Source organism: Manacus candei, unplaced genomic scaffold, assembly GCF_025592945.1.
Source record: "Manacus candei isolate 608988 ecotype Guabito, Panama unplaced genomic scaffold, ASM2559294v1 h1tg000031l, whole genome shotgun sequence".
Classification (NCBI taxonomy): Eukaryota; Metazoa; Chordata; class Aves; order Passeriformes; family Pipridae; genus Manacus; species Manacus candei.
The window spans coordinates 954273-974487 of NW_026138079.1; the positions used below are offsets into that span (position 1 = coordinate 954273).

The following is a 20215-nucleotide window of genomic DNA, read 5'->3' on the forward strand; positions in this document are numbered from 1 at the left end:
CAGGAACGTTTTTCCCATTCCACAGATCCGTACCAGTCAGTGGGACTGACCAGGCTGGTTCCTGTCACTTCCTGCCCCAGCAGTCAGCTTTGTCTCTCTGCTCCTTTTGGGGCTGCTTTGACCACGTGCCCATAGAGGAGGAGACACTCTCTTCCCATGAGCCCTAACACTTGCTTTTCCTGGGGGTTTAGAAATTGAGGATACTGACTTGCAAACTGAAGCTGGAGATAAAATCCTTCAGCACACATGGATTTGGGTTCTTTCCCAATGGGAGAGTGTGATGTGTTGTGTGAGGAATCATCCTGGAATATGTTCCCCGTGTACCGACCACATTCCATGCAGGAAGCAGCAACTGCATTTCCCCCTGTAACTTCAGTACTGTTCCACCTTCTGTTTCCATGGGAATGTAACTTCCCCCTTTTCTCTGGTTTCCCCCCAGCTGTCTTCCCCCACACTTGTCATGTGGGCACAGGGATACCACACTTGCAAGGGCTTCTCCAAAGGTTTTTCTGCCAGGAGTGCTCCAGGCTTTCAGAAGGTAACTTTCCAGCCCAGAACAGAAACACAGACCCGATGCCGTCGTTTCCTGAGCACTGTAGGGTGTCCTGCACCTCTTGCCTCCCCACAAGAGGGATGGGATCCCATCCCTGCATGGCTGCTCCTTTCTGCCCTTGTGCTGCTTCCTTTGCCCGGCCCAGAAATCCATGGCTTGGCTTCAGAGCTGATCTGGATCCCAGCCCTCTGGGCCAGCCTAGTTCTCTGCACACACTCTGGTGTCAGTGCAGCCCTGGGGGGTGCAGGCGTTGGAAGAAGCCAGGCAGGGAGGGACTGACTCGGTTCCTCAGCCCTTTGTTCCTGGGAGGTGAATTCCACCCCCTGACGAGGGGCAGCCTTGACCTGCCCCTCACCCGTGGGGCTGGTTGTTCTCCCTCCCCTGTCCCTGCTGGCTGTGCCAGCTCTGGTGCTCACTGAGCTGCAGCAGGAGCCCTGAGCAGGAACCAAATGCAGCCCCAAATGGGGTTTTTGCACTGTGGTGCGAGTAGAAATATCGGAGTGTTCCTCCACTTCTTCTGTCCCTGGAGTTTGTAAAGGTGCTTTCTGTGCTAGAACTGTCTTATTTAAGGTGGTCTTTTAAAATCTTGTCCTTTTTGACTCAGCAGAGCAGCCCTGGGAGAGCAGCTGAGTGATGACGGGAAGGAGCTGCAGAGGAAGAAGGAGGAGGAATGTCCCTTGGCTGTGCCAGGTGAGGAGATGCAGGGAGTGGCAAGGCCAGGGAGAGCAAAGGCCTTGCCAGGCTGTGGCTGTGGTTGGTTTCCCCCGAGTGCTGAGCAGGAGCCTTTGATGGGCAAGCTGTGCTGGTTTTCCCTGGCAGAAAGCAGCCAGAGCAGCCGTGGGTGCAGTGCGAGGCGCGTGGGAAGGGTGGGAAGGTGGCGGAGGGAACGGAGCAGTTGTGCAGAAGTGGTTCTGCTCCCCGAGCCCTGAGGCGCAGTCCCGGGAATGCCACATTCCAGGGAACATCTGCAGCCTGCTCTTAGCTCTGAGCTGATCCCCTGCTGATGTTCAGCTCTTTCTATTGTGGCTTTTTCTCTCCCCTTTGCTTAACTCAGAAATTGTAACGTGCCTGAGGAAGTGGACAGTGATGATTTGATAAAGGAGAAGGAGGAGAAAAAGGAAAAGAGGAAGTAAAAGAAGAAGGAGGAGGAGGAGCAGGAGGAGGAGAAGAAGAAGGAGAAGGAAGAGAAGATGGATGTGGCACTACCGCAGCGGTAGTGGATCAAGAGTTGGACTTGATGATCTCTCAACCCAGCTGATTCTATGATTCTAAGAAGAAAGAAGAGAAGAAGAAGGAAGAGAAGAAGAAAGAAGAAAAAAGAAGGAAGAAGGAAGAAAGAAGAAAGAAGAAAGAAGAAAGAAGAAAGAAGAAAGAAGAAAGAAGAAAGATAAAGAAGAAAGAAGAAAGAAGAAAGAAGAGAAGAAGAAAGAAGAAAGAAGAAAGAAGAAAGAAGAAAGAAGAAAGAAGAAAGAAGAAAGAAGAAAGAAGAGAAGAAGAAAGAAGAAAGAAGAAAGAAGAAAGAAGAAAGAAGAGAAGAAGAAAGAAGAAAGAAGAGAAGAAGAAAGAAGAAAGAAGAGAAGAAGAAAGAAGAAAGAAGAAAGAAGAGAAGAAGAAAGAAGAAAGAAGAAAGAAGAAAGAAGAAAGAAGAAAGAAGAGAAGAAGAAAGAAGAAAGAAGAGAAGAAGAAAGAAGAAAGAAGAAAGAAGAAAGAAGAAAGAAGAAAGAAGAAAGAAGAAAGAAGAAAGAAGAAGAAAGAAGAAAGAAGAAAGAAGAAAGAAGAAAGAAGAAAGAAGAATGAAGAGAAGAATGAAGAAGGAAGAGAAGAAGAATCATAGAATCACAGAATCACAGAATCAGTTCCACTGATGCCACATCCAGTTTCTTTTTAAAAACCTCCAGGGACGGAGAATCCACCCCTTCCCTGGGCAGCCCATTCCAATGGCTGAGCACTCTCTCTGCAGAGAAATTCTTTCTAATCTCCAACCTAACCCTCCCCTGGCACAGGTGAAGACCCAGCCCTCTTGTCTTGCTGATGGTTGCCTGGGAAAAGAGAGTTGTAGAAAGTGAGGAGGTCTCCCCTGAGCCTCCTCTTCTCCAGGCTGAGCCCCCCCAGCTCCCTCAGCCTCTCCTCACAGCACTTGTGCTCCAGTCCCTCAGCTTTACTTTTTGCTTTAAATAAACTGCCTTCTCCCCACCCACGACTTGTTTTCCACCTTACTCTCTCCCTTGTTGGGCTGGGAAGGGGAGGGATAGAGCGGCTGGGTGGGCACCTGGTGCCCGGATAAGGTCAACCCACCACAGAGAAGGAGAAGGAGAAGAAGGACAAGATGAAGAAGGAGAAATAGGAGAAGAAGAAGAAGGGAAGAAGAAAAGAAGAAGGGAAGGAAGGCATGGCAGAAAGAGAGGGAAGCAGGGAAGAAGAGAGGGAGGCATCTGGACCAAGGGAAGCGGGCCTGGGATAAAGGGCAAACCTCTGCAGGCTCCCCCTGCTCCCTGCAATTGAAGGGCTTGCTGTGTGAGCAGCGAGGAAACGTCTCAGCCCTGCCAAGCTGGACGTCTTTCTGCAGGGAGGGTTTGGATCCCCAGCAGAGACTTGTCAAAAATTAAAGCTGTTCCTCCCATTTCAGCTTCTCAGGTCCCGCTTTTTATTGCTGTGTGTGAAGCCAGGGGGTGATAAAAGTCAGCCTGGTGTGCCCACAGAGATGTGTCCCCTGGGGACAGGGATTAGGGGTGAGCGTGGTGGTGCTGGGGGAGGGCAGAACTCGCCCAGTTAAAGCTTCAATTCCACCAGCAGCTGCACATGCAAATGATTCTACCACCAGTGATTTGCACACAAGTGAGAAATTTGCACACAAGTGAGAAATCCACCTTCGGGGTGGGGGGAACCCTGGCCATGAAAAGGTCCCCCCAGCAAATCCAGGACCCTGGACAACCCTTCAGCTGGATTGATGCTGGAACAAGGACTGACATCCCATCAGCTGGATTGACACTGGATTCCAGACTGACCTCCCGTGAGCTGCACTGACACTGGAACCAGAATGGATGATCTCTTTTTCTTTCTCTCTCTCTCTCTCCCTCTTTAACTCATCTCTTCCTTTCTCTCTTCCCTTTCACCCTTCCCCTCTGTCCCAAAGCCACTGACCTGTGCTTTTAGAGTAGGCCCAGAACTAACACAGGAATGTCCACACTTAGTTTGTTTTAAGAATTAAGAAAATATGTCATTATATTAATTATATTAATGATTAAATAACTATAACTATAAATCCCCCCCGTCCCTGAGAACATTTTCCAAACCCTCCTGGAGCTCTGGCAGCCTTGGGGCCGTGCCCACTGCCCTGGGGAGCCTGGGCAGTGCCCACCACCCTCTGGGGGAAGAACCTTGTCCTGAGATCCACCCTGAGCCTGCCCTGTCCCAGCTCCAGCCCTTCCCTGGGTCCTGTCCCTGCTCCCAGCGAGCAGAGATCGGGGCCAGAGGGAAGAGAGTCTCATGTCCAGATTTCCTGACCCGTCTCCCTCTTGTCCAGCACCTCTCAGGAATGGGACAGCACGCAGGGAAACGTTAAAACCCCTGGATTCCTTCTTGCCTCATTTCCCTGGCACAACCACGGTCTCCTGTGTGTCCCACACTGCCCAGCCCAAACCCGGCAGGGCCCCCGTGGTGACCGAGGCTGCAACTGCCCAAATCCTCACCCAGGGGACACCTTTGAAGCACTTTGGCCTAACTGGAAAATGTCTGTAAGTAGAATTATTTCACCCGGGGTGACTGAGGAAACAAGACGTTCACAGCAACTGAAATAAGGTGACCTTGTCTTAGGAGAAACAGTGTGGCCTGATGCATAATGATTCATTATTACAAAGGCTTTAAAAACCCCAAAGCAGCCACCTTCCAGTAGGACTATTTTACTGAGGAATAGTTCAAGGTGATGTAAATGGACAGTACATTCATTCTTAAGTCCTTCTCAGCAACTTGAGGACTGGAATAGGGGAATTCTGCACAAGCTGTTCCCAGCGCCAAAGCCTTCCTGGCAAACCTGCCCCAGATTGCGTGGCTGCCCCTGGATCCCTGGCAGTGCCCAAGGCGGGGCTGGCCGGGGCTTGGAGCAAGCTGGGCTGTGGAAGGTGTCCCTGGCCATGGCAGGGGTGGCACCGGCCGAGCTTTGGGGTCCCTCCCGGCCCAGCCCGGCCCTGCTCCCCCAGCCCCAGAACTCTGCCCGGGTCTCTCCCGCTCCCTCCCTGCTGGGGGAGGCGCTGCGGGCACTGGGGAGGACTGGGAGCGACCCCTCGGGCTCCGACCCGCGGCCAGCGGCGCTTCTGCCGGAGGGCGACAGGGAAAAGCAGATGCCGATCTGTCAGGATGCAAGTTTGTATTATTGTGACTCCTTGGACGGGAAAGGTTTGCATTTGAAAGAGGGGAGTTTGAGGCCAGGTGGCCCTTTGAGTCGTTTCTGCCTTTAGCCAGGCCAGGCGCAGCAGTGGCCGCGAAATGAAATGCAAGGGATGGTTTTGGGGAGAGGCGAGCGTTGGGCCGGTTGAGTTTTCGGTTTCTTTGTCGGTTTTTGTGGGTCTTTTCCCCTGGGCAGCCCCTGAGGGCGCCTGAGGGGGCGCGCGGGGCGGGGCGGGGCGGGAAACGGCGGGAGCGCGCGGGGGGTGCGGGGGGGGGGAACTGCCTCGGGGTGTGGGGGTGCTGAGGGTGTGAGGAGAGGGTTTGGGGGTGCTGAGGGTGTGAGGAGAGGGTTTGGGGGTGCTGAGGGTGTGAGGAGCGGGTTTGGGGGTGCTGAGGGTGTGAGGAGAGGGTTTGGGGTGCTGAGGGTGTGAGGAGAGGGTTTGGGGGTGCTGAGGGTGTGAGGAGCGGGTTTGGGGGTGCTGAGGGTGTGAGGAGCGGGTCTGGGGTGCTGAGGGTGTGAGGAGCGGGTCTGGGGGTGCTGAGGGTGTGAGGAGAGGGTTTGGGGGTGCTGAGGGTGTGGGGAGAGGGTTTGGGGGTGCTGAGGGTGTGAGGAGCGGGTTTGGGGGTGCTGAGGGTGTGAGGAGCGGGTTTGGGGGTGCTGAGGGTGTGAGGAGGGGTCTGGGGGTGCTGAGGGTGTGAGGAGCGGGTTTGGGGTGCAAGGAAACATTCCAGAGAAGGGATGGTTCATTTGAAAGGAATTGGATCAGGGAGGGGACAGAGCAAGGACACCCAGGAAAGAAAGGAAAAGAGGAGTCAAACCACTTTGCCTGGACTAGACCTCTTAAGTCCTCTTTCTATTTTCAAGCCTTTGGACAAACTCTTCTTTCTTGCCTTCTCCTCTCTTCTTTTTCTCTGCTTTTGTTCCCATAGGTGGTGGTAGTTTGGGCTGGTAAATTTGTAAAAGCCCTGAGGCTGAATACTGGTTTGAGAAATCCAGAGGTGGTGTGGGATAAAGGATTGTGCCAGTGCTTCTTTGCTGCCTGAAATAAAAGCTCTCAGAAATGTTTCTGGTCTGAATTCAGTTTAGCCCTTAGCATTGGTTTGAAACTAAGGGAATGTTCACCTGCAAAGTGAAAACTTGAAAGGCTCAACTTTGAAAAAAGTGGTCGGTTTTGAAATAATCTTGATGCAGTTTGAACTGCATCACTGTTGTGTTGGTTTATGGGAGTCCCATCTGGAGCCTTTGCAGTCTGGGCTATCAGTCCAGCTTGGTCAGATGAAGAGCTCTGTACTGGAACACAGAACTCCATCTCCATCTAATCCACTGGCCTGAATCTCTGTTTTCTGTGAGTGAACATCACAAATTCTGGCCACGATGCTGCCTGACCTGGACCTGCAGCAAGGGAATGATGGCCTTGATGTCGTGGGGGAAATGCCAGGGCAAGTTATAGAACAAATGCATGAAATCAGGAGGATTTCTGAGGCAGAACAGGTCTGTGTGTGCAGGTTTAACTGGAGTGTTTCTGTTGAGCTGGACACCAGAAAGCTGCGATTCCTCTTCATCCCTGAGTTCCTCTACCTGCCAGAGGATATGAAGTTGCTCTCCCATGGGATCTGAGTGATGAGCTCAGCTTTGTGACACCACACTGGAGCTGCTTTTTCCTTTTTTTCCCTAGCACTGAATCCTATTTACGGGGTGGTTGGGAGGGGCTGTTTGTGCTGTTAAGGAAGGAAAACGCAGAGAGAGGAGGAGGATCCACGTTGCCGAGGGTGTGGGGAGGACTCAAAGGGTGGGAGGCACTGAGGGATCCTGCTGGGCATCCTCCTGGGAGGTGGGAGGATCCAGGGGCACAGGATGCAGGTGTGGCTGCTTCCTTCACTCACTCGCCCTCATCCTTGGCTTTAGGAGATCAGGAATTACTTGCATCTGAAGCAGGAACTGAAGGAAAAGCTCTAATCCTTCTGGAGGACTCCTCAGCCTTTTGTGTGGACAAACAGCAGAGTGTGACGTGGTAAGAGAAAATAATCCAGGGATTCGTCCCTCTCCACAGCCTTTCCTCTGGACCAACTGTCTCTCCAGCTTTCTTTTCTTCCAGCACATTCTGTCCCTCTCTCCAGCTTTTCCTCTGGACCAACTGTCTTTCCAGCTTTCTTTTCTTCCAGCTTTTGCTTTGCTTTGCAAAAAGCATCCTCAGTGTCCTCACTCTGGTGTGGGATGGAAAGGTGAGTTTCACTCTCTACCCAGTCAGGAACTTGAATTCGTTCTGCTATAGAAAACTTCAGGGACTTGTGAAATTAAGGGGGGGAAGGTGCTTTTTAGAACACTTTGCTTCGAACGAAAAGCAGTTGTAGCACACTGGAGCTTTGCAGAGAAATGTCAGTGCCTTCCTTAGAGACAGGGCAGTTGTAACCCTTTACTTTTCAATTCACAGCAACTTCCAGCAATTAGTTGTCAAACAGTGACAAAAGGAAGGACAAAGCCTGAAATAGTGGCTAGTTACATGAGACAAAGTGTGTATATTAGATATATTAGAAAACTAGGATTATAAATTAAGGTAATATTACAATATTAGAAAACCAAATTAAAATAATAGTAAAATAGTAGGAAATGATTAGAAATTAAATAACCCCCAGAAGTCTTCAGTCCCCAGGGCCAGGCTGTGAGAGTTCCAGCTATTGTACTTGGGCAATTCAAGAATGATGAAGGATGTAGAGTGAAATTTGATTTTGTGTCAGGTTAAGATGATGTGATACAGTCTCAGGAGCTCCAAGGATGAACATCTTTGCTGGAATATTATCCCTCAGTGTCCCCATGTAGCTCCGTGTGCCTTTGGGAGCTGTGCAATGAATTTACCCAGTGGCTCTGATTTCTCAGGAGAGCAGAGCTGGCATTGCCTGCAGAGCTGGGCTTTATGGGACTCTAATTTATGATCCCTGTCCTGGGCAAGGACTGCTGTATCCAGCAGCATCTCCCTCAAAGGTCACGTTCTGGGGGGGCTTCTCCCTGACATTTGCCCACAATCAGAAAATGGAGTTTGCAGATGTGACCTGTGATAACATTGCTGAAATAAATCCCAACTAATTTGCCAAGAAACATTCTGAGGAGCTGCTTTAAATGTCAGTGTGGCAGTGAGATGAACAGTGGTGCTTTTATGGAGCTGCTGCTCTGCTGGAATTTCTTCTCAGCAACTGTCAGAGTGCAAAATCTGCCCTGAAATCCCTTTGCCATTTATTCCCAGGGTATTTGCACTCTTCAGATCTCCAGGGTTGACCCCGGTGGTCAGACTGAAATAGATTTATTAAATATGAAGTGGAGTTATAAATGGTACATTTCTTTATTGTGTATTTCTTTATTGTATATTTATCACATATTTATTATATATTTATTGATCCTGTATTTATGTATTCTATATTTATTTATTATAAATTTGTATAAAAATATATAATAATATATTTATGAGAGCGTTTGCACTCTTAAAAGCTCCTAGACTGATCCTAGTGTTCAGATTGAAATAGACTTATTAATATCATAATATTAATATGATAAAATGATAAAATTCTAGATTCCTTTATTATATATTTACTTATATGTATTAATTCTCTCTGTATTTATTATTTATTTGTATAGAAATTTATAATAAATATATTTGTTAGAGCATTTGTAGGACACTTTTAGTCCTGTCCTGTGTAGTTGTGCAGAGGACTTGATGAGACCTACTCATGGCAAGATAACTTCCAGCCTGGGGACACTTAAGAGATGGAACCTTGACTGTGTTGGAACAAGAGGGAAAAAATTCCCGGTGGTTTTGTTGTCAGTTTTTAAACCAGATGTGCCCCATGTGTCCACCCAGTGGCATTGCTGGTCGGTCCCTTTTGGGATCGGTGGCCAACAGGTGCCTCTCTGACACAAACTGGGTTGATATCGCTGAAAAATCAGAACTGGGGGACACAACCCAGAGATTTTGGGGATTTTTACCTGAGTGTGTGCAATAAATAGTGATGTCAGTGACAGTTCAAGTCCCACAGTGATGGAGGTGCTGGTTGTGTCCCACAGTGATGGAGGTGCTGGTTGTGTCCCACAGGTTGATGTAGGTGCTGGTTGTGTCCCACAGTTGATGTAGGTGCTGGTTGTGTCCCACAGTTGATGTAGGTGCTGGTTGTGTCCCACAGGTTCATGTAGGTGCTGGTTGTGTCCCACAGGTTCATGTAGGTGATGGTTGTGTCCCACAGGTTCATGTAGGTGCTGGTTGTGTCCCACAGTTGATGGAGGTGCTGGTTGTGTCCCACAGTGATGGAGGTGCTGGTTGTGTCCCACAGTTGATGGTTGTGTCCCACAGTTGATGGTTGTGTCCCACAGTTGATGGTTGTGTCCCACAGTTGATGGAGGTGCTGGTTGTGTCCCACAGTGATGGAGGTGATGGTTGTGTCCCACAGTTGATGGTTGTGTCCCACAGTGATGGAGGTGCTGGTTGTGTCCCACAGTTGATGGTTGTGTCCCACAGTTGATGGCTGTGTCCCACAGTTGATGGTTGTGTCCCACAGTTGATGGTTGTGTCCCACAGTTGATGGTTGTGTCCCACAGGTTGATGGCTCAGCGGGTGCTGGTCATCGGCGGTGGGGGCAGAGAACACGCCCTGGCCTGGAAGTTGGCCCAGTCCCCACATGTCAAACACGTGTTTGTGGCTCCAGGAAATGCAGGAACAGCTGACAATGGAAAAATTTCCAATTCAGGTAATAGGGGGGATATAAAATAAAATCTTGTGCCAGACCATCAGTGCTGCTGGTGCAGGAACTGAATCAAAGCCACCCACAGCAGTCCTGAGGTGGTGTGAGGTAACAGTTGCTCTTTCCTTTTACTGGTGCCACAGCTTATTTTAGGCACATATTTACTTTTTTCAGTGTAATTTTTTCTGAAAAACCCTGGAATAGAGGGCTCAAAGCTCTAAACTCTGAGTAGAAACTCCCCCAGTGTTTGCCCAGGCTGCCCAGTGAAATTTAGCTCGTGCCCTGGCTTTGGGTAAACCTTTGCTCAGATGTTGACATTGAGTTTCCTTCTGAACTTATAGTTTTATTTTTCAATGCTGTTATTGTTATGATAAGCAGCTTTTAAAAGTTTATCTTGGTTACATGTGACAAATAAATAAAATAGATGTAATAAGTTAGCAATGTGTATTAAAAACAGTAGTGCAAAGTGGTAATGTTCACTGCTCCTTTTGGACTCTAATTATTAAATCATTGTTTTATTTTGCCCTTCATGGGCTGTTTCATTATTTGAAATAGGGAGATGGAACAAAGGTATTCTCATCTCCTATCTCTTATTTAGGCTTTACAGTGATCATTTAATTATATTTTGTTTTCCTTTTCAGCTGTCTTGGTGAGCAATCACACAATTGTTACCCAGTTCTGCAAAGATCACAACATTGGACTTGTGTTAGTTGGAGAGGAAGCTCTGTTGGTAGCTGGTAAGGCTGAAATAAATTGACAGAAAAAAATCAGCACCTTAAATTCTGATTTAAAATGGGGGGGTAACTGTGACAGTGCTTGGTAATGTACAGAGCTAAAGAGCTCCTTAACTGCCCCATGAAACAGGTCACGGATGTTCAGAACCTCATTTAAGGATTAATTAATTATTTGAGACAAGGAAAAGTGTACCAGGGCTGGAATAATGATGAGAATTTCCTTTTGTCGAATGACTTCATGTTTCCAAGGGGTCCCCTTGGTTCCTGTGCTGTTTTTGGTGCTCAGGGATTGTGGATGACTTGAGGGCGGCAGGAGTTCGGTGTTTTGGCCCGTCTGCCAAGGCAGCCCGGCTGGCATCCAACACCAGCCTCACTAAAGCCTTTCTGGATCGACACGGGATCCCAACAGCACGATGGAAAGCCTTCAGCAACGCCCAGGAAGCCTGTAGGTTTATCACCAGGTGAATATTGGGACACTGGAAGCTCCTCTGCCAAGTTCTGTGTGCATCTGGCCTTCACCCAGGGTAGTGGAAGTCCCTGGAAGTGTCCAGGTTGGATGGGCTTGGAGCAAACTGGGCTAGTGGAAGGTGTCCCTGCCCATGGCAGGGGGTGGCACTGGATGATCTTTAAGGTCTCTCCCAACCCAAACGAGTCTGTGACTTTATGATTCTGTGAACTGAAGTAGGTTGGTTTTGTGTTCACAGATCCCAGCTCTTCTTCCCTTCCATCAGCTCCCACAGGATGCTTAATAAACCATTTAAAAGACAAAAAAAATTACGTTTTTCTGATGCGTTGTTGTTCTTCAAGCACTCGGGGGGAAAAAAAGTAAGACTATGGGAGGCATTGAGGTGAAAAATGAGGATTTCCCTGGATGCAGAAGCGGTGCCTGAACCTCCCTTTGCTCTCCTTGAAGCACGGACTTCCCTGCACGAGTGGTGCGGGCGAGGGGCCCTGCGGCCAGGAAGGAGGTGACCATCACAGCCAGCAAGGAGGAGGCCTGCAGAGCTGCCCAGGAGATCATGCAGGTGCATAAATCCCTAATTAACCACTGGGAATCCAAGTCAGGATGTTCTGTAGTCTGTGAGTTTGTCATTCCAGCTACAGGAGGCGAATACTTTGGGGAGAAACTTGCCCATTTGAGAATTTCTCTGGGTGTCCTCCTCAGACTCTTCCTGTGTGCCCCAGACAGGGCTTGGAGATTTGGTGACTGAACTCCTGCTCCAGTCCTGAGTCCCACTGCCCTGCTCCTCCAAATTTTAATTTTTCCTTGGCTCCCAGGGCCTGCTAAAGTGCATTTCAGTGTGGCTTCCTTGTCTCCAAATGAAGTGCCATTGGCTGTGCCCAACACATCAGCATTTAAGAAAGCTGAGACTTCTAAGATACATTGTTTTTTCTGTTAAAAGAAACTGAAGAGAGAATTTAGCCAGCTGATTCTTGTTTGCTAATTGGGGATTTGTTTGGTCTTGTTTTGTTTTTTACAGGACAGAATGTTTGGAGAGATGGTTGTTATTGAAGAACTTCTTCAAGGGGAAGAACTTTCTGTATGTGATTGATGGGGTGATGTTGTGCTTTTATTCTTTGGCATCATTGCTCTGCTCCTGCATAAACACACGAGTTTATTGTTTCAAGTAGTTGGTGTTTTGTTTTATTTGCACTTTGAGAAATATATGTATACATACATGGCTTAGATTGCATGTTATATATATCAGTATGATGTCATAGTAATCAATGCATGCTGTCCTAGGTTTTTCTTCTACATTAGCCATAAAATGGCAATTATGGTGATTATTTTTGGTGGGAAATGATCTTTCCTAAAGAGACCTAAAACATATTTATATGGACTTTGTCTTGGTAATTGGAACAACGTGGAGCAGCCTGCTCTAGTGGAAGGTGTCCCTGCTCATGGCAGGGAGTGGAACAAGATGACCTCTAAGGTCCCCTCAACCCAAACCAGTCTGGGATGCTGTGATTCCCACATTTCCCAGCAGCACTGAGCCCCGGGCTGTGACCAGCAGTGGCTGTCCCTCGGGCCAGGCCGTTGTCACCGTTCCTGTTGTGTGTTTGTCCTCACAGTGCTCGTGTTTCACGGACGGTGTCACCATCGCTCCCATGCCCCCGGCCCAGGCCCACAAGCGGTTACTGGATGGGGACCAGGGCCCCAACACTGGAGGGATGGGAGCCTATTGTCCAGTCCCTCAGGTAGGGCCCTGCTCCTGCTCAGCCTGTGCTCCAGGGATTTTCTTTAGGGTCCAATCTTACAATCTTACAGAATGTTCTGAGCTGGGGGGGACCCTCAAGGCTCATCCAGTCCAAACCCTGGCCCTGCCCAGGACACCCCAGCAATCCCCCCTGTCCCTCAGAGCGTTGTCCAAACCCTCCTGGAGCTCTGGCAGCCTTGGGGCCGTGCCCACTGCCCTGGGGAGCCTGTTCCAGTTCTTGTTTCTATCCAGATTTCTTCTGGGATTGATTACAGGGCTCAAACATTAATAATCATTCTTTAGGATTTAATTAATTTAACCAGTGTTCTGTGGAATGGCCTCTCTTCTACCTCTTCCAGTATTCCCAGACTTGGTGTTTCTCTGCTCCCATTTGCATCACTTCAAAAATTCCTGCAAAATCCCTTGTGTGCCCAGGGTCTCTGTGAACATAACCTTGGGGTTCTTGTTGGTTCTTAAAGCTTTGCAGGCTTGCTGTAAATACACTGCTCACACACATTATTAGTGTGGCTTTCTCCAAGTCTGCCTGTGTACAGCCCAGGTTGCCAGTCTCAGACCTCCTTAAAAACCAACCAAAAAACCTTGGGAGGCAGAGGATTGGTGTGTCCATCCTTCAGGCAGCAGCAGCCCAAGGGAAGGGGCTCACGGGTCGGGGTGGGACAGCAGCAAACAGGCCCTTCCTCACCCCAGTCCTTCCAGGTCCTATGAGCAAGTCCAGCCAGTGTCGTCACCATCCCAACCAGTTTGATGTTGGTTGTCAGGTTCCAGAAGTTCTTCTAGAGCAGATCAGGGGTGCAATCCTCCAGCACGTTGTTGACAGTATGAGACAAGAAGGAACAGCCTATGTGGGTAAGTAACCACTCAGCTGCTAACCAAGGCACAGTCCCATCCAGGTAAGTTCCATTGTCAGAGGTTGCTTCTGAATTCCAAATAGTATTTGTTTAAAAACCAAACCAGCAGCTGTTCATTTTTCGTACCTCACTCATTTGGTTTATAGCTCTTCCTTTGGAGAGAAGAACTTTGGTCATTTCTCCATGAAACACACTAAATTTTATTGAATAGTTGCAATTAAAACATATTCATAGTTCAGGGCATAACCTATACTGAAGTTCAGTCATAGTGTTCACTCCAGTGTACGTTTTCCTCACATCTTTATGTGCAGGTTGTTTTGGCAAAGGCAGGTGATGCCCACAGATGTCACTCAGTGCCTTGCTCCTAATTCCTTATGATTTGCAGAAATTATTCCCACACTCCAAAGTAATGTGTTGCATTTAAAGGAGTCCTTGAAAACAATAAATGTTTCAATTCCTTTGCTTGGCTGTGTTCTCTCTGTCCAGGTGTGCTACAAACAAGTTTAATGCTGACCAAAGAGGGGGTGAAGATTTTAAACTTTAAGTGTCAGTTTGGGGATCCCCAGTGCCAGGTAAGTGGAACGTACTGGGTAATTAAAGATGCTTCACACTTTTATATCTGACTGCTGTAACATCTCTAGGGAAAGATCTGGATACAAACATCTTAGACAATGTATGAGGTAACTTTAAACTTTGGCTGATCAGCTCCTGCAAATTGTTAGTTAAAGGCTTTAAGTTAAAGAACTGTTCCTCAGATTTTTGTTTTTCTGAGTAGAAGCAGAATGGGCTGGGCCTAAATGCATGTTCCTTCGACATAAGTTCACATCTCATGTGTCTAAACTTATGGTGCCAAAAAACGCTGCAAATTAAATGCTCACCCACAGTTTCCCAATCTGCTGGCTCAGCACATACAACTTTTATTCTACTGATTGAATTTCCCCTCAGTCGAACTTCAGCAAGTCAGCAAAATAAATCTTCTGTTACTGTGAAAATTTTCTGCAGGTAATTCTTCCCCTGCTTAAAAATGATTTCTATGAAGTGATTCAGGCAACGATTGATGGCAAACTCTGCAGCTTCATGCCAGCCTGGTCGGAGAGCAGCACGGCCGTGTGCATGGTCATGGCCAGCGCAGGATACCCGGGGGACTGCGACAGAGGCATGGAGGTGACAGGTGACCGTGGGAAGGTGGTCATTGTTTGGGGTAAAAAGGTCACATTTGGGGGCGTGGGCGCTGGTTGTGAGGGCGACAGGGCAGGTTTTGGAGGCTGAGGCAGGTTTTGGGGTGAAAAGGCAGATTGGGGGGGGGGAATTTGGGGGTCAGAAGTGTGGATTTTGGGGGTCTGGGGCGGATTTTAGGGTGAAAAGGGCAGAACCTGGGGGTGGGGGGAAATCCTGAAGTAAAAAAGGCAGATTTGGAGGTGAAAAAGGCAGATTTGGGGTGTGAAGGGTAATCCTGAGGTAAAACACAGTGCAGATTTTAGAGCGTGGGTGCAGATTTTGGACTGCAAAATGCTTATTTGGGGGGTCTGAGGTAGATTTGGGGGTGAGAGAGGCAGATTTAGGGGTGTTAAGAGATGTTCATGACGTAAAAAAATTCAGATTTGGGGGTGAAAAGGGGAGGTTTGAAGGGTGAGGAAATCCTGAGGTAAATGGGGCAGATTTTGGGGTAAAAAGGGCAAATTTGGGACATGGGGGACATTTCTGAGGTAAAAATACAGATTTTGGGGTGCTGAGGCAGATTTGGGGGTGAAAGGGGCAGATTATGGGGCGTGGAGAGACATTTCAAAGATAAAAAGTTCTGATTTTGGGGTCTGCGGCGGATTTTGGGTGGAAGAGGCCAATTCTGGGAAGTGGGAGGAAATCCTGAGGTAAAAAGGGCTTATTTTGGGGTAAAAAAGGCAAATTTGGGGGGAGTGTGGGACACTTCTGAGGTAAAAAAATAATTTTTAAGTGAAAAAACCAAAAGTGAAGGCATTTCTGTGGTGAAATCTGCAGATTTTGGGAGGTCAGTGGAAATTCTGAGGTAAAAAGAGCAGATTTTGGGGTAAAAAAAGGCAAATTTGGGGGTTTTGGTGACATTCCTGAGGTCAAAAATTCAGATTTTGGGATCTGGGACAAATTTTGGGTGGAAAAAGGTAGATTTTGTGGAGTGGGAGGAAATGCTGAGGTAAAGGGACAGATTTGGGGATAAAAGAGGCAAATTTAGGGGTGTGGGGGACATTCCTGAGGTAAAGATTTCAGATTTTGGGGTCTGTGGCAGATGTTGGGGTGGAAGAGGCAGATTTCAGGGGGTGAGAGGAAATCCTGAGGTAAAGGGGGCAGATTTTTGGTTAAAAAAGACAGATTTTGGGGTGCTGAGGCAGGTTTGGGGTTGAAAGGGGCAGATTTTGGGGTGTGGAGAGACATTTCTGAGGTAAAAAATTCCGATTTTGGGGTCTGGGGCAGATTTTGGGTGGAAGAGGCCGATTCTGGCAAGTGGGAGGAATTCCTGAGGTAAATGGGGCAGATTTTGGGGTAAAAAAGGGAAATTTGGGGGAAGTGGGGGGACACTTCTGAGGTAAAAAAATATTTTTAAGTGAAAAGACCAAAACTGGGGGATGAGGGCATTTCTGTGATGAAAGGGCAGATTTTGGGAGGTGAGTGGAAATTCTGAGGTAAAAGGAGCAGATTTTGGGGTAAAAAAAAGCAAATTTGGGGGTTTTGGTGACATTCCTGAGGTAAAAAATTCAGATTTTGGAGTCTGGGGCAGATTTGGGGGTAGAAGAGGCAGATTTTGGGGAGTGGGAAGAAATTCTGAGGTAAAAGGGGCAGATTTTGGAAGTAACAAAGGCAAATTTGAGGGTGTGGGGCACATTCCTGAGGTAAGGCAGATTTTCGGGTCTGAGGCAGGTTTGGGGGTGAAAGGGGCAGATTTTGGGGTGTGGAGAGACATTACAGAGGTAAAAATTCTGATTTTGGGGTCTGGGGCACATTTTGGGTGGAAAAAGGCAGATTTTTGGGAGTGGGGAAAAATCCTGAGGTAAAAGGGGCAGATTTTTGGTTAAAAAAGGCAGATTTTGGGGCACTGAGGCAGGTTTGGGGTTGAAAGGGGCAGAGTTTGGTGTGGAGAGACGTTTCTGAGGTAAAAAATTCCGATTTTGGGGTCTGGAGAAGATTTTTGGTGGAAAAAGGAAGCTTTTGGAGAGTGGGAGGAAATCCGGAGGTAAAAGGGGCAGATTTTGTGGTAAAAAAGGCAAATTTGGGGGTGTTGGGGACACTTCTGAGGTAAAAAAGGCAGATTTTTAAGTGAAAAGACAAAATTGGGAGTGGGGACATTTCTGTGGTGAAAGGGCCGCTTTTGTGGGGTGGGAGGAAATCCTGAGGTAAAAGGGGCAGATTTTGGGGTGAAAGAGCCAAATTTGGGGGTGTGGGGGATACTTCTGAGGTAAAAAAATTCAGATTTTGGGGTCTGTGGCAGATGTTGGGGTGGAAGAGGCAGATTTCAGGGGGTGAGAGGAAATCCTGATGTATAAGGGGCAGATTTTTAGTTTAAAAAGTCAGATTTTGGGGCACTGAGGCGGGTTTGGGGTTGAAAGGGGCAGAGTTTTGTGTGGAGAGACGTTTCCGAGGTAAAAAATTCCGATTTTGGGGTCTGGAGAAGATTTTGGGTGGAAAAAGGAAGATTTTGGAGAGTGGGAGGAAATCCTGAGGTAAAAGGGGCAGATTTTGGGGTGAAAGAACCAAATTTGGGGATGTTGGGGACACTTCTGAGGTAAAGATTTCAGATTTTGGGGTCTGTGGCAGATGTTGGGGTGGAAGAGGCAGATTTCAGGGGTTGAGAGGAAATCCTGAGGTAAAAGGGGCAGATTTTTGGTTAAAAAAGGCAGATTTGGGGGTGCTGAGGCGGGTTTGGGGTTGAAAGGGGCATATTTCAGGGTGTGCAGAAACATTTCTGAGGTAAAAAATTCCGATTTTGGGCTGAAGGAGGCAGATTTTTTGTGGTTGGAGGAAATCCGGAGGTAAAAGGGGCAGATTTTTGAGTATAAAAGGCAAGTTTGGGGGTGTCAGAGACACTTCTGAGGTAAAAAAGGCAGCTATTGAGGTGAAGAGCCAAAAGTTGGGTTTTGGGAACGTATCTGTGGTTAAAGAGACCAATTTTGGCATGTGAGAGAAAATTCTGAGGTAAAAGGGGCAGATTTTGAGGTAAAAATGCAGATTTGGGGGTGAAAATGCAAATTTGAGGGGTGGGACAACATTTCCAAGGTTAAAAAAGAATTGAATTTTGGGGTCTGTGGGCAGGCTTTTAGGTAGGAAAGGCAAATTTGGGGGGCAGGGAGGAAATTCTTAAGTAAAAAATGTGGATTTTTGGGGTCTGGAGGCAGATTTTGGGGTGAAATGGCAGAATTGGGGTGAAAGAGGCAGATTTCGGGGTCTGGAGGGGAATTTGGGAGTAAAAATGACAGATTTGGTGGAATAGGGGGAGATTGGGGAGTCTGGAGGGATATTTTGAGATGGAAAAGGCAGATGGGGGGTGAAAATAGCAGGTTTTGATGTCTGGTGGAGGTTTTGGGTTGAAAGAGGAGATTTTGTGGTGAGAAGGGCAGGTTTTGATGCCTGGAGGGAGATTTGGGACAAAAGAGGCAAATTTTGAGGTAAAAAGGACAAACTTGGGGTGAAAATGGCATATTTTTGTGACTGGAAGGAGATTTTGAGGCAAAACAGGCAAATATTGTGGTAAAAAAGGAAGATTTGGGGTGAAAATGGCATATTTGGGGGTCTGGCGGAAGATTTGGGACTAAAAAAGCTGACTTTGATGCCTGGAGGGAGATCTTGGAACAGAAATAGGCAAATTTGAGGCAAAAAGAGTCAGATTTGGGGTGAAAGGGGCAGATTTTTGGGTCTGGAGTCAGATTTGGGATTGAAAAGGTTGATTTTGATGTCTGAAGGGAGATTTTGGGGGTGAAAATTGGAGATTTTGGGTGAAAAAGGCCGATTTGGGGTGACAGAGGCCGATTTGGGGTTGAAGGCTGCAGTTGTGGGGTGAAAAGTGCTGGATTTGAGGGCCCACACCTGGGGGAGGGGGGGGAAGTGCAACCTCCTCCATCAGTGCAGTCTCTGTGCCAGGCAGGATCATTCCTGTGGGACACCTTCTCCAACGGGTCTTGGAAACAGGGGCATATAGATATTCAATATCCATACAAATAGTTAGTGTAGATATTCAATATTCATGTAGTTATTCAGTATTCATGTAGATATTCAGTATTCATATAGCTATTCAATGTAGCTATTCAGTATTCCTCTAATATGCAATATTTATTTCCTCTGTTAAAATTCTGGTAGTTCCGTATCTCGTGAAGATTATTAAAATGTTTAAAAACAGAGGGAACTGTTGCAGAACTGTGTCCTTCCCCCTCAGCTCTTGCCTTGCCAGTCCCACAATCCTTGATTAAGGGTCTTCTATCAAGGCCATCTGATTTTTGGCAGCACAGCAGTGACCCTCCATCTGCCTGGGAGAAGGTTGTTGTGTCCCTTTTCCCTGTCAGGATTCCTGCTGCCATGCTCTCCTCCCTCACTCTCCTTCCCTCCCAGTCCCCTCACTGTTTGCTTTGGTTTGTCAGTGAAATCCTGGGGAACTCTGCATTTCTGGGACTGGAAAACCCAAAGCACAGGACCGGGTGGATCCTGCTGGTCCTGAGCTGCCTCCCGCTGGTCACACTCAGGAACTTCACTGTTTCCAAGCTGATTTCCATACCCTTAGGATATGGTGACCCCCTGCTGGTTACTCACAAAAAAGACATTCAAATCAATGAAATCCAATCCCTTCTTTTATTACACTCCACTTTGGAGTTTTGTGGGGTTTATTAGGTTTTGTTTCTACTTTTCACATTGGTTCCCACATTTTTAGACAGGGTGGGATTGTTGGGGTGTCCTGTGCAAGGCCGGGAGTTGAACTGGATGATCGTCCTTACGGGTCCCTTCCAGCTCAGGATATTCAGTGATTCTATGATTTTAGTGGCTTGACAAACATTTTATTGTGGAGTATTCCATAAAAAAACGAAGGGAAGGGGTTGGATTTCCATTGCAGCCAGGCCAGCCGGGGCAGTGCTGTGGCAGTGTCACACACTGTGCCCTCCCCAGGTATTTAAGGTCCCTTTTATTGCTTGGAGAATCTGTCGAGCTGCAGTGATGAGAAAACTGTGTTTGGTTTTGCTTTTTCCAGGTGATGGCAGCAGTTCCTCCTTTTCCCTTCTCCTCTCCTCAAAACAGGAATCTAAAAAAAACCCTGTTTTGCTTTTTTCTCTCAGCTCTGTGAGTGTTTGTAGAGCACCGGTTCCAGGGGTTGTAGGGAATTGTGTGGAGTGGGTAACATTGACACTGATGGTTTAATGCCAGGGAGAGGGGAGAATCCAGGCAATAAATGGCTGTGGATTGTGATTTCCTCGAGGAAAGTCCTGCACAAATTACTCACAATTCCAACACACAGCACAGCTTTCCCTGGCACAGGACAGGGATGTGTCCTGATGTGGCTCCTGGATCCCTCACTTCTGCTCCTGTGAGATCTGTTCCCTTACTTTGAGTCCCCAGCCCAGCAAGGACATGGAGCTGCTGGAGAGAGGCCAGAGCAGACCCCAGGAGGATCCCAGGGCTGGAGCAGCTCTGCTGGGAGGAAAGGCTGGGAGAGCTGGGATTGTTCAACCTGGAGAGGAGAAGCTTTGGGGTGACCTGATTGTGGCCTTGCAGGGCCTGAAGGGGCTCCAGGAAAGATGGAGAGAG

At 47.8% G+C, this 20215-nt stretch overlaps 1 protein-coding gene and 1 long non-coding RNA gene across 4 annotated transcripts in view; both read left to right on the plus strand.

Moving 5' to 3' along the window:
* The first annotated feature begins 3604 nt into the window (after positions 1-3604).
* Positions 3605-20215, plus strand: part of LOC127472648 (trifunctional purine biosynthetic protein adenosine-3-like) — a 28812-nt gene continuing 12201 nt past the window's right edge. The window contains exons 1-11 of the mRNA XM_051791191.1: positions 3605-4912; positions 6843-6948; positions 9519-9667; positions 10303-10398; positions 10682-10856; positions 11309-11420; positions 11877-11936; positions 12469-12594; positions 13373-13460; positions 13949-14034; positions 14465-14633. Of these exons, the coding sequence (XP_051647151.1) occupies positions 4684-4912; positions 6843-6948; positions 9519-9667; positions 10303-10398; positions 10682-10856; positions 11309-11420; positions 11877-11936; positions 12469-12594; positions 13373-13460; positions 13949-14034; positions 14465-14633 (1396 nt within the window). The 5' untranslated portion in view covers positions 3605-4683. The remainder of the gene's footprint in view (positions 4913-6842; positions 6949-9518; positions 9668-10302; positions 10399-10681; positions 10857-11308; positions 11421-11876; positions 11937-12468; positions 12595-13372; positions 13461-13948; positions 14035-14464; positions 14634-20215) is intronic.
* On the plus strand, positions 15638-17612 carry LOC127472702 (uncharacterized). 3 transcript variants are annotated; one of them, XR_007905109.1, is made up of 3 exons: positions 15638-15771; positions 16482-16886; positions 17214-17413. It is a non-coding gene; the product is annotated as an uncharacterized LOC127472702 (long non-coding RNA). The 3 variants fall into 3 exon arrangements; XR_007905111.1 differs by lacking the exon at positions 17214-17413 and adding an exon at positions 17523-17612 and having other exon boundaries at positions 15640-15771; positions 16482-16726; XR_007905110.1 differs by lacking the exon at positions 15638-15771 and adding an exon at positions 15775-15875 and having other exon boundaries at positions 16402-16886.